Source organism: Sinocyclocheilus anshuiensis, unplaced genomic scaffold (genome assembly GCF_001515605.1).
Source record: "Sinocyclocheilus anshuiensis isolate Anshui unplaced genomic scaffold, SAMN03320099.WGS_v1.1 scaffold186, whole genome shotgun sequence".
In the NCBI taxonomy this organism is placed as follows: domain Eukaryota; kingdom Metazoa; phylum Chordata; class Actinopteri; order Cypriniformes; family Cyprinidae; genus Sinocyclocheilus; species Sinocyclocheilus anshuiensis.
In genome coordinates, this window is record NW_015542355.1 from 1,225,068 (window position 1) to 1,238,313 (window position 13,246).

The window sequence follows — 13,246 nt, forward strand, 5'->3', positions numbered from 1 at the left end:
TAAACGACAAAAAAATACAAACAACAGCTTACCCGACTTATTCTGTCTCTTTGGCTACAATGCATGTTTCCTATAACTAATTGGCAACAAGGGAAATAAAACAAGAAAGGCTGTAAAATGCTGAACCCTCATGGTTTTTCATTCTTATCTCCTGGTTGTTTATGGTTGAGCTGTGTGTGGTCATAAATGATGGACCTAAATTACACTGCAGCTCATGTTCACGTCATTATATTTTCTGTTTGCTGGTCTGGGAACTGTGAGATGATTGTGTCTCTCTTGTGTGCCTGTGTGACTGACCTTTGGTCGATGTTGTTACAGCTCTGAATCGGTCAGTTTTGCCTTGAGAATGGCCTCCAGAGCGTGTTTTTCGATGTGTTGTGTCGTTTTTATCGTGGTTTAAAAAGGAAAAATTACCTTCTGTGTCACAGTGTGTACTATTGTAGCTAAAACATGTGTTTATTTTATCCCACACACCCCAGCTCACCCTGTCCTCTGAATTTTTTGTGGCTGCAGTTTGCCCGAGGTGCTCGAGTGTGTTTAAGATATTAGCTTTGACTGCAAAACCACATGATTGTTTCCAAGCAGCCCAGGGTGTCATCACAGAACTGAGCTCATCTGCCCCTAATAATCCAGCAGTCCGACTGCATCCACCTCAGCCCTGTTTCCATGGCAACATGCCATCCTAAAGAAACAGGAGTGAGGAGGTATTCACCTCCGAGGGCTGAGACCACTGTACCGCCACGACAAGCCCCACTCCCTGTCCTGTTGCATTATCATTTCAAGAGATAAAAGAACTACACAACATTAGTGCTGCTGTCCCGTCTAACTGAACAACACAAGAGCAGCCTGACTGTATTTGTATTGGTCTTCAGACTTTTAAAGAGTTGGAAAGTCAACCTGGGCAATTGATACTGTGTACAATGACCTGTGACTACAGTCATGGTCATATATTAACCATAAGTATGTACATGAACTACTGATCTGTAAAGCATTATATAATGTTTTGATAATGACTTGGTAGTAAAAGGAAAATTTAATCAAATTGATAAAGTGTTACCTATTGTACTAGTTTATATAACTATAATCATAACTGGTTAATTGTCAAATAGTTATTTGTCAAAATATCTATCTATCTATCTATCTATCTATCTATGGTTCTCAAGCAGAAGTCACCTGTAACTGGAGTGATGACGTGTCAGTGCACGCGGGGGCGGGGCGTTCCCCGCGAGTGCAGGTGCAACAGCTCGCAGAGCAGTCACTACGCACGGACTGAAGTACCTCTAGTGCTCACCGCACTCTCTGTGCTGTCTGTGTAGTGCGTAAAGAAACTACAGCGCTGAGAGAATCTTCTGGGAACAAACGGACACTTGTTCAATCTCATTCCACTGAATTCTGAGGAGTCAAAGATAATTTCCAGCTTGGATGTAGCAGCGGTCTTCCCACGGTGAGCGTCGCTTGTTTTGAGGAGAACACAGTTTTAGGACACTTCAACGAGTCTCAGCGCTTTGATTTGTTTGTAGATAACCGTTATCTACTTCACGCGCAGTGTTAATACGGACGAGCGCACGCAGAGCGGACACTCTTCACATGCTGAGCCATGGAGACGCTGACTTCAGCAAAACTTCACACCTGCCTTTCAATATTCACATTTCTGTGCTGTATCTCAGGTAGGCTGCTTCTACACCGATGTGCTAGACAACACTGTTACTCTGTGCGCTGTGTTTGTGAATACTTCATGTGTTCACATACTGGATAGATATGGTTGCTTAGCTACTTGAGTTTAGTTTGATTCAGGCAGTTTTTAAAGTCAAAAAATTAAAAAAAAAAAACTTTTTACAGGTCAACAGTATTGACTAATACTGTATATATTTAAAATTGTTATAAAATGGTTCATTTTGTAAAATTTTATAATATTTCTTGCTATTGTCAGTTGTTTACTCAGTCTACAAGAATAAGACCAGACAGAATAAGAAAATTCTAAAAGTAAACGGGAATGTAGGTTATAGTTTACCACGTGGAAGTAAAGAAAAAAAATCTAAGAAATATTTCATATTATTTTTTTTCTCCTTCCACTTGGTAAACTTATATATATATAGAGAGAGAGAGAGAGAGAGAGAGAATTGACTTGCTTATATTTTAAATATATATTTTCTCCTCCCACTTGGTAAACTAGGTTAGTAAATTAACATAACACATATATAGCCTAATATTACTACATGGTGTCCAGCATGTAAACCCTTGAGTCACATGCCCTTATAAAACACTGTTATCAAAACACCTTCATCAGTAGACTAGTTTAAGATGGGTGTGGTCATCTGCTCATGGAGTCATTTGACAAGCTGCTTTTCTAGGCAATAATGTCATTTTCCTTGAATTATTCTATGCGTGAAGTACAAACAATTGATATTTTTTGGATCTAGCCTAAGTGACGTAGCAATACTGTAGCAGTTGTAAGTAACAGGATATGAGTATGATTTATGGGGGGTACTGAGATTAATTATCTTTGTATTCTCATTAATAGCGATGCACGTTTTGCAGGTGCGTCCTCTTCTCTGCAGTGCCTAGAAAAGACGGAAATGAGTGAAAAGGCTGTAAAATGGATTGACAGCGGGTTATTTCCTTGAGTAAATTAGATTTTATAAAAATGGACAGAACTTGATCCGTGTTGTTTATGGAGTGAGTGAGAAATAATGAAATGGCTTACATACTAATTGTCTGTAATTCTGTAACCACAGAAAAAGTGTGTACCGAATGTGAAATCTAGAGCTCCAGGTCAGACGTTTGTAGTGCAAACCAAGGATGTACTAAGCCTGCTGGATTTAAATGGTGCAGAACAATACCATCACAGGTTTCTGTGTTAAGCCCAGGTGGCAGGGATAAAATTAGTTCAGAAGAACATCATAAGTTCCTGTAACCCTGCATTGCTCTGGTAGCTTGTAAAAGTCAAAGCATGGCTTTTGATAAAAGCCCTTGTCAGCCATTTGGTGACACTGGTAAGAACAAAGTAATTTCAGGCCAAAGGTTTGTTTGTCCTGTCTTTATATTTAGATAGAAGAACATAGAAACAACTCCACAACTAAGACTGCTGCTCTAGAATCCAATTGAACACATCATGACATATTTACAGTGTCCCAAAAAGTATTTGGTTACTTAAGCTTCACTTAAAATGTCTGAATGTCTTGTGTATTAGATTACGAAATATCAGATCACATGGTATTTCTTTGTTTGAAGAAAGCAAGCTCATTTTTCAAGCTTACTATCTATTAAGAGAAAAACAAAAGTTTGTAGGATTTTAAATGTTAAAAGAATAGATTTATTGTTTAAGATGAAAAGAATAGTTCACCCCAAAATGAAAATTTCCTCAATTTCCTCACCCTCAGGTCATCCATGATGTATGTATATGAGAAGAATTTGAATTTGGAGAAATTCACCATTACATCACTTGTTCATCAATGTATCCTCAGCAGTGAATGAGGGCGATCCAGTCCATCAATTAATGTCTTGTGAAGTGAAAAGCTCTGTGTTTGTAAGAACAAAAAAATCATGATTAAGGCATTTTTAACTTTAAACCGTTGCTTCCGGCTAAAATATCCTCTATCCATAATATTGCTTTCTTCAGTCAAAAAGTCATCTCATCTGAATCAGGAGAGAAATCTGCACCAATCAAGCACCGTTTACAAGTGTTATGGATTATGGACTATATATTTTGGCCAGAAGAAATAGTTTCAAGTTAAAATCCCTTAATGAAAGCTTTTTTTGGGGAACTATTCCTTTAAGAGAAAATGTATTTGGAAAGTTTCATGTGTGTATTTAATGTGATGAACTACACCTGTGTGAACCTGAGCGCAACTAAAACTCTCATGGAGAAATAATTGCAAATATTTGGAAATATCAGCATCATATGTTTGCAGTACCTTTTGATTTGATATTTTGTCTAATGCAATGCCATTTGGACGTTTTAAAGTATGACTTGAATCTCCAAATACTTTTTGGGGTCATTGCAGCTAGAACTAGAGTTTTTCCATTTATGCCATGTTGGTTAGGGTTTGAGATGTGGGGTGTGTTGTGTATCAGGATGTCCCATATACGGAAGTGAGAGGAGTCCCTCTCTCAGTGCTGTGTCCCCAGAGGAACGTGCTCAGTGCGGTCTGGGGTCATGAGAAAACTAGTGGGCGACTTTCCCAACTCTCTTCTTGGCCTATTGCATTCTTGCAAATACACACACACACGCATATGCATAATGACATCATAATCTATTTAAAAAAGACGTACCATTTGCTCTTGGAGAGATTTTTACATCACATGGCTTGTAGAGCCAATTGTCTTTTGATGTGCCATTGTGTTGTCAGATTTTCCAAGCATGATAAACTAAGACTAATATTTCACTATTACACACATAAAACCATTGAGTTCAGTAAATTCAGTATAGAAACACTGGCCTAAATTATTATTTAGAAAAAGCAGAAAATAATTATACTTTAGTTAATTTTTTTATTATTATTATTAGATAAAATTATGATCAAATTGAGTCCTAGAGCAACTTAGAACACCAGTGTGTTTCCATCCATTTATCATTCAATTTAACTTGATATGGTGTAGTGGCAGGTTTTCGTGCTGTTGTCATTTTCGTCTCTACTGAGCTCATGCAGGGTGACGTTGTTGATGCTTTTACTCTGCTCTCTATCTGGCCTTACAGGAATCTGTGTAACGATTCATGACTATAGAGACTCTGAGATCAGATGCAGAGACACCTTCCTGTCAACTCTTGAGGGCACACACAGATTCTCACTCATAAGAATTTCTCAGGGGGAGAAACAGAAGGGCAGAGTTTAGCGTGATGTATTTCAGAGCGAACACCACTTTTCCACTAACAAACTACAGTCCAATTTAACCAATCCATGCATATTTAAATTAAGGTAAATTGCTATTTTTGGGGCATCTTTGCACCATTTCCTAATTTGCATAATTTCTTTAGTGAACGCTTAAACCATGCAGACAGCACGGGCAAATGAATGTCAGTGGGTGCAATTCATTTTTAATGAATTTCCATTGTTTCTTGTGAAGCAGACTTGAAACCTATTAATTCAAAATAATTTATTGCATACTGCATTCCAATTACCATAATAATGTTGATTCTCCTTACCTTGCAATCCAACACCTTTAAATTAAGTGTGAAAAGTAAGAAATTACGATTTTTTTATTTTATTTTATTTTATTATTTATTTATTTGATTACAGAGCATGAAAACTATTGACATGAAACTAAATGAATCCAGTTAATGCAACTCAGGAGAAGAGTAATCTTGGTGAGCTAGCTGAGCTTCTGTAGAGGAAGTGACCGAGTAATTACCACTGCTGAAATCCAGTGTAATCTCATATGGCCGGTCAGGAATCATCCAGTGCTGAAATGCAGTGACAGCAACTTTCTGTCTGTCTGACTGTCTGTCTGTCAGATTGTTCCATTATATGGAGTTCTCTCTTTGCACTGTAAAATTTTTTTTTAAATATTGGCTTCATATGATAGCATCATTATTTGTGGTAGCATTTTTATTCTATAGTGAAAAATATTACAGAATTGGGAGTCTGCAGATGATTTGAAGGATCAAATGATTTCAATAGAGTGATACTGTAAGAATTATAAAAACACACAGCACTCACAAATATTGGGTAAAATTGTCCATATTAAAATACTGAACTGCATGTTTTTTGAACTGCACTCACATTTGCCGTTGTTCTGTGAAATTTCAACAGCAAAATCCAGTCATTCCAATAGGAGAGCACATGAGGGTGAAAAAGTTCACTATGCAGATTTTGCTCTTTTTCAAGTTGGTCATGTGAATTTGCCACACTAACTAGATAGCTGATTAATTTGAAACTGACTGACTGTGTGAGCAGTGTTCTATGCTGTTGACAAAGTATAATGGACCCTTTTTATAATGGACCCCAGAGTTTTTGCTATACTGCTAGGCTGATTGCAGTGCATTCTGGGATTGGCTTGACCATAAAAGGTATGTTTAGTGCTGCATTAAAATTTGTCCAAAATAATGTATTTTAGTTATGAGTATGTCTTTGATGCCTTAAAATGCTCCCTCACTAGGTTTTGGAAGAGCAAAATGGTTCTGGATGAGGCTAAAATTGCCACGGTATAGCTTGAAATAAAGTAAATCTAAAATCTATTCAAATTATAGGTTCATATTACACTTTTATTCATTATTATTTATTTCATGTTAAAAAGGAGTAACAGTGTTTTTAAAAAAAAAAAACACTCCAGTTCCTCAAGGAATGACCATTATAACCATCATATTTGACTAGACTGCTCATACTGCTATCTTGATGCCTGTTGGCCTACTGAGGGGTCTGTTTTTGTTAAGCCTCAATCACTGATCAAATGTTTCTTTGGGTAAAATCGGTGACCTTGGGGGTCACTGTGTGTTGTATAGCTCTCCTGCCTCTACCTCTTTCTTCAGAGAAATAGCCAGAGACACAAATATGGGCAAGATAAAAAAAAATATGTGGCTTGTTATAGAGAGAGAGAACGAAGAGAGTGAAAATCAGAAGTGAGCTGTCACTGAGGTTTTGCCCACCTGTCATCTCACAGCCATTAGAGGACAGAAAGCTTTACTTTACAGCTCATCAGCACAATTTCAGCACCTGCGGCCAGGTACAGCCTCAAAACCTCATTATTGCAAGAAAAAAAACACCCTGCACACAGTCATTTATAACCTTTGAGAACAGTCATCTTCACATAATTACACACTCATACTTCAGACTTGAACTGAAGGGTCCTGAACCTGTGTTTACATTCTGGTGACTATAACAATAATTTTGGCGCAGCTCTCATTATATGCTGTAATTATAGACTCTCAGAGGGAGTGTTAGGATCATTGGCGCAAACCAGTGTTTTGGAGATCTAAGACTTCATTATATTAATGACAACTCAGAGGTGAAGACCCTCTGTCTCGCTGGTTTTATCCTCCCATCGGGCTTTCAAAGACACACAGACAGAGCTGTTCTCAACATCAACTAAAATGAATGATCATTGATTTAATTTGCATGTTGTTGTTTTTTTTTATTCTCCATTCCATTTGTTCCCACTTCAAGACTTTGTGATTTACAGGAAAGATATTAATTCAATCAAGTGTGCCAGGAGGATGGGTTGATCCTGAATAACACATTTAGTTCAGTCCAATGTGATTTCCACTAATCCAAAGCAAACATCAGATTTGGCCTCCAAAGTCACACTGACCAAATGGCCATTGCCCCACACGAGTAGTAACACTCTAAACAGGGAGGGGATTGATTCAGGGGGCCAAGCCTCAGGCACTGACCTCTTGTTTCAGGCTCTTTCATTAACAGTGTTAAGGATTAAATGCTCCAAAATGAGCTTACTGTGTTTAGATTTAAACCCTATTGTTTAGCAGCTGCGTAGCTTGTGCCAAGTCTGAACAAACACAAAGGGAAATGAGGAAATATGGCTTTGTTGAACACTAACTTTATGCCTTTCATTAATGCTAACCTGACTTTTTTCACTGGAAAATCTTCTATAAAGAGACTAACAGTAACATTTTAATTTGTATATTGGTATTGTCATTAAAATTCAGGTTGTTGCCGCTCGGCTCTCTGTGACCCTCATTGACTTTTGGCGAGTGTGTTTTTTTTTCCTCATTAGTGACTGATCATTACTGTCATTGATTTTCTCACTTAAATCCTTTAGTCATTAAGATGGATCCTCTTTGGCTCTTTATAGGGTTATTTTTGGCTCTCATTTGTAGAAGTTGTAGTGTTTCAGTTCAAAAGTGTTAATATTTGTTTTATTACGTGCCTGCTAGTGCTATACAAAATCATAATTGTTGACTGTCTCTACTATGGTAAATGCATAATTTTTAATTAAGAAATTACAAATTTTGATTAATAGAAGTTTCATGAAGTTAAATGCTCTGTCATTGAAGTTTGAGAGCAAAATAGCCCCAACACATTTTAAGTAACCAAATTAATGGTGTATATACAGTATATGTGTATATATACACATTATATATACAAACACAATCTGTGTGTGTGTGTGTGTGTGTGTGTGTGTGTGTGTGTATATATATACACACACATCTCTTACACTAGATTTATAAGGGGCATCAGCGTCAACGCTTGATGGAGGGCATGTCTGAAGCTTGGCGCTGACGTGATCGTCATAGTGGCATCAGCCAATTACATTGGACCGCAATTGGCTAGCACCTGAGCTAGGGTATTTGCATAAGGCGATCTGACTGGCTAACGCCTCCGTTGGCGCTTGAAAAGTTGAGAAATTTTCATCTTCTGTTGCGAGCAACGCCAGTGATGCGGCGCCGACAGACCCACAATGCAGTTCGGCAACGCATGACATCACCCATTCAGAGTAAATGAGAAGCGTTAATGCCGATGCCCCATGTGAATGTACCGTTACCACAGTGTCTTCGCCTTGATTATAATGGCATACCTGTTGTTGTCACAGCACTTGATTCCTGTATTGAGTGTTGCACCATTGCAAGCAAGTGACATGTTGTCTAGCGAATTCACAGGTGATGTTTCTTTAGCACTCATTTTTGAGCCACTGAGTATAAGGAGAAACGCAAAACACTCATTTGTGTTTCAGACTTCTGAAAACTCACTTATTAGAACCACGTGTTGTTACCAAAAGTACTAAAGACCATTTAAGAAGCTCTGATATGTTGATATGTTGCATTTGTTATAGCGTTTATGTGCATTGTATTTCTTGTGCAGCCCCTACTCTCTGCTTCCAATGCAAGACATAATACAGGTATTTGAATTTGTCCCCTGATTTTATTTCTTCAAATCTAAGTGTATAGACTATTTCTATGATAATTTATGATAATAAATTAGACAGCCCAGGGGTGATTCTGCATCTCTGCTGTATATATAGAGCTAATGTCTCACATGCTGCTGCTTCCATCAGCTACATCAAGCGTGCAGTTTAGAAGCAGGGTGATGCGGTATGCTTTACACCATGCAGAAACACGTGTTGTGTGTGTGTGTGTGTGTGTGTGTGTGTGTGTGCTCGCTTGAGATGGTCCTATATGAAGATAAACCTGTGCCCCAACATCTGTCTCCACTCAAGGCAGGATATCTCTACTTGACACCTCATTGCAAAAAAGAAACATCATCTATCCCAGAATGCACTGCTCATTACAAATCTCGCAGTCTGTAAATTACAGCACACCTGAGGCCATCGATATTCCATCCAATTCAAATTCTCATATCTACTCTGAGTCCCTACATCTTTCAGTTAAGTCCAGGTTTTTGATTGTCACCCACCCCAGCTTTGCATCAAATACACTTTTTTTTATTTATTTTTTTATTTCCCCTGATGGCTACTCAAGATGTCGGCGCGTTCACACGCTGCGGCTTCTCTCTCTCCCGACAGAAAGGTGTTTTCGTGTTTTTTGTCTTGTGAGTCGCGCTGTACATGTGGAAGAATTGACAATAAAGCAGACTTGACTTGACTGATGCTGTAACGTGTTTCTCTGAGCTGAACCACAGATCATTTTCTCGATGTTCTGCCTCCGCAATCTCTGGAGTAACATTTTTTCCCACTTTATCTTTCCCTATCGATTTCGTTCCTAATTTATACTGGCTTCCCTCCATTCCCAGTATGCTCTTGGCATTTGTGGAAACACTTATGAAAATAATAGCCTAGGTTCTCCCAACAGTGTTGCTCCCAAAAACACATTAAAGTGAATGAGAGAAATGTCCTGTTCTTACCCCGTGCCCAATCCATTACTGGCAGTCACTGTCATTAGCCATTCATTTCTACTAGCCAGAGCTGTCAGGAGCAGGTCTGCTTTTTCCCTCCACAATTGATAATTCCGGCTCCTAATTACTGTGTGATGCATAATTGAGCACTTGATGAAAACCTGTGAATGTTAATTTAAACTGTTTCACCTTTAACCTGTTTCCTCTCACAATGACAGCTTTGGAGATTCCGAATACTAATGAGATTGGAAATGATTGAGACTCAAGCATTTTTCTGTAAGATTTATGGGTTTCTTCCAAAGATAAAAATACCACTCTTCTCGCAAAGTAAGCTATACAGTATGAACGGAGTAATTTACTAAATTCATGCATCTTTGAGTCCTTATTGTGTTATACAATGAGATTGGGGATGATTGAGAACTAAGCATATATATATATATATATGTGTGTGTGAATTTTTTTTTTCCAGACTATATACAGTATGTGTAGTTCTGGAATGATGCATCAGCTTCCAGGACTGCAGCTATCCATTTTAAGTTATATAATAGTCAAATGGTAATTACAGAATGCATTATGAATTTTAATTCTTTTAATTTTAGTTACAAGTTTTAGTATAGAACGAAAACTAAATGATTTGGGGAACAAGGGCAATGGAAGGGAAAACTTTCTAGGATAAATGATAGGGATGGGTGATATGGACCTAAAACATTTCACAATATTTTCTGGTATTTATTTTGCTATAACGATATCAATGACGATAATTCATATGCATCCACTGAGAGACAAAAAAACCCCTCTTTTTCTTTAGAGAGTTTCTTTGTTTCTTTTGGTTTCTTTTACCAAAAATAGGGTGTTGTGATCACACACGTAATGTAATGTCTGTTTCATTCATACTGGAAGCCATTCATTCATACTTATGCGCCTTCGTGCATAAACTCAATACTTTTGACAATACAGTATATGGTTTATCTGTGTTCTTCAAGCCAACTTGGGTATTTTTTATAAGAATAAAGTATATGTATAATGCAATCTTAATCAACACAGCCTTTATCACTGTATAGAATACTATAAAATAGTGTGATTTCTGCCTCATTCTGTGATTATGAAACCATGTCTGGTCACAAAAAGGAGTTATTTCAAACACTTGACTGATGTTATGAAGTGAATTTGGAGTCAAAGTATGTCAATAAATCTCTTTGTTGGACAACAGGTTTGTAAACTTGCTCTTACACATGCAAAACTGTGTCACACACATGCTACTGTAGTACAGTGCATTTATTCATTGCACAGACCAAAATTTGTTATTTTTTTTGTCGCTCTGTACATACATCGAGCAGAGGCTGTGAGAAAACACCAGCAGTGTCTGGATCAGAGAGTATTGAAGTGAGGCGTCTATTAAAACGCAGAAAGATCCTGAGCTCTAGATTTGACTGTTTAATCGAGTCTGTGAGGATTAGGGTTGGATTATTCAGGCATTGCGAAGAATCAGCAAATTAGCTAGTGGGTTTAATCCGAGAATAGGACACACACAGAATAAGCACAGATATATGGAGTGTGTGTGGAGGGTATGTAATATAAAAGTTGTACTGGCTCATTTCACATATTTGTAAAACATACTTTGAGACTATTGTTTAATTTATTGCATTACTTACCATTAATTTGATTTGAATCTTCTGGTTTGCCAGCAGTTACAGATGTCAAAAGAAATTCCTTTCATTGGTGAAGTATTATGGATTTTTACATTTTCTAAACACCGAGTTGGCTGTCTTGAACCTGAGATCAGCATAAATGCAGGGTCAAGGCTTTAGATCAGGGGTCACCAGACACGGTCCTGGAGGGCCAGTGTCCTGCACAGTTTAGCTCCACCCCTAATCAAACACACCTGAACCAGCTAATCAAGGTCTTGGGTATACTTGGAACTTCCAGGCAGGTGAGTTGAGGCAAGCTGGAGCTAAAGTCTGCAGCCCTCCAGGATCAAGTTTGGTGACCCCTGCTTTAGATGTTCCATCTAAGTATCCTGTGCTGTTACAAATCACCTTACTGAATATTACATCTTGCTCAGGCTGACATCTTCGAGGTGACATTGAAATCATTCTCCGAAGCTTTATAAAGACATTGAAAGATTTGAAATGCACAGTTGCAAAGGATTACTGCGGAGTGGAGCCTGAGGATTGTGTGCACGGTAGTACTTTGCATCTCGCACATTTCAGCGTAACTGTAAATTTATACCATCTTTGAAAATGCTATGCTTGGGATTCTGGGATATGCGAAGAAATGCTTTTAGATTCACATTGTTCAATATTCAGCTATCGCAAATTAACTAGAGATTAGTTTCTTTTGAAGTGTCAATGTTTTGGTCATGAATGATAGTTGCAGCTCTATGAGCGAGGCAGCTGTCAAAGCATAAGTTGTGCACCAGTGAAGGAAGCCTGTCCCTTCAGTGAGTTTTCTATTTTTGGTGGAAGAATTAAGGTAAATCTCATTCCTTTCACTTCTCATGACTGACTGAGCAGAGAACATCTGCAGAAAAGTCTTAAAGTGCAACATCTGACGTATCATTTAGAGTAAGGAATTTGCTTACTGATGTTATTGGGGCACAGCAGCTAAGTACGCAAGCTTGTCCTGGGTTGTCTGATCAAATTGGTGCAATTACAGAGGAGAGACTGTGGGGGGAAAAAAGACTGGAGATCACCTTACATTTAGTCAGTGTAGTTTGTGGTTCAGATAGCAGCACTCTCAGCTATTTCACAAGAGGCAGACCTGCTTAAAATCATAGCCTCTAGGAGCTCTTTGTATATGCCATTCAAAAAAATTTTTAATTAAAATTAATAACTAACCACAAGTTTATTGATATCTGATACTGATATCAATAGATGGTGTGGCTGACTGCCAATATGATGTTGATTTCTGAAATATGATACAATTAAATAATAGAAAAAAAATACTAAATTACACAATTAAAATGAACAATTAATTTTTTTATTTTATTTGCGTGCATATCTCATTGCGTGTCCATCTTAATTTTAACATAAGAGTGGGCACAATCATTTGTATATTGAATGTTCAAGGTTTCTGGAGTCATCAGAGTCCAGTTATTTGCTGTAATGTTATTATGCTGCTTGATATTGCAAACTGGTATTTCTCATCATATAACTTTAATGTACTGATGTAATTATAAACATACTTGTTTGTAGCGCAAATAATTTTACAGTTTACTGCGTTTTGGTATTCTTTTAGTATTTTACCTGTAGCGGCTAATGAATTGGAAGTCTCACACATTTACAGAAAATAGCTTGCTTCCATGTTGAAAAATAAGGTGGACACACATTTATCATAACGTATAGCTGTTTGACGTTCTGCTGCAAGTAATTGTGATTTTTATTTGTTCTTTCAGTCATTTATAAGAAGAAGAGATGAAGGGCTAGACTGCTGTCCTACTGGAACATCTCCCTAGAGACACGCACACACAAAATGCACCATAGTACTGGCCTCTGTGGTTTTTC

General features: G+C 37.7%; 1 protein-coding gene across 1 annotated transcript in view; it reads left to right on the top strand.

Annotated features, from left to right (window-relative positions):
* Positions 1-1,273: 1,273 nt before the first annotated feature.
* The window catches only part of LOC107691642 (endothelial cell-selective adhesion molecule-like), a 32,243-nt gene continuing 20,270 nt past the window's right edge, over positions 1,274-13,246 (top strand). Inside the window, exons 1-2 of the mRNA XM_016490369.1 lie at positions 1,274-1,444; positions 1,547-1,667. Of these exons, the coding sequence (XP_016345855.1) occupies positions 1,598-1,667 (70 nt within the window). The 5' untranslated portion in view covers positions 1,274-1,444; positions 1,547-1,597. The remainder of the gene's footprint in view (positions 1,445-1,546; positions 1,668-13,246) is intronic.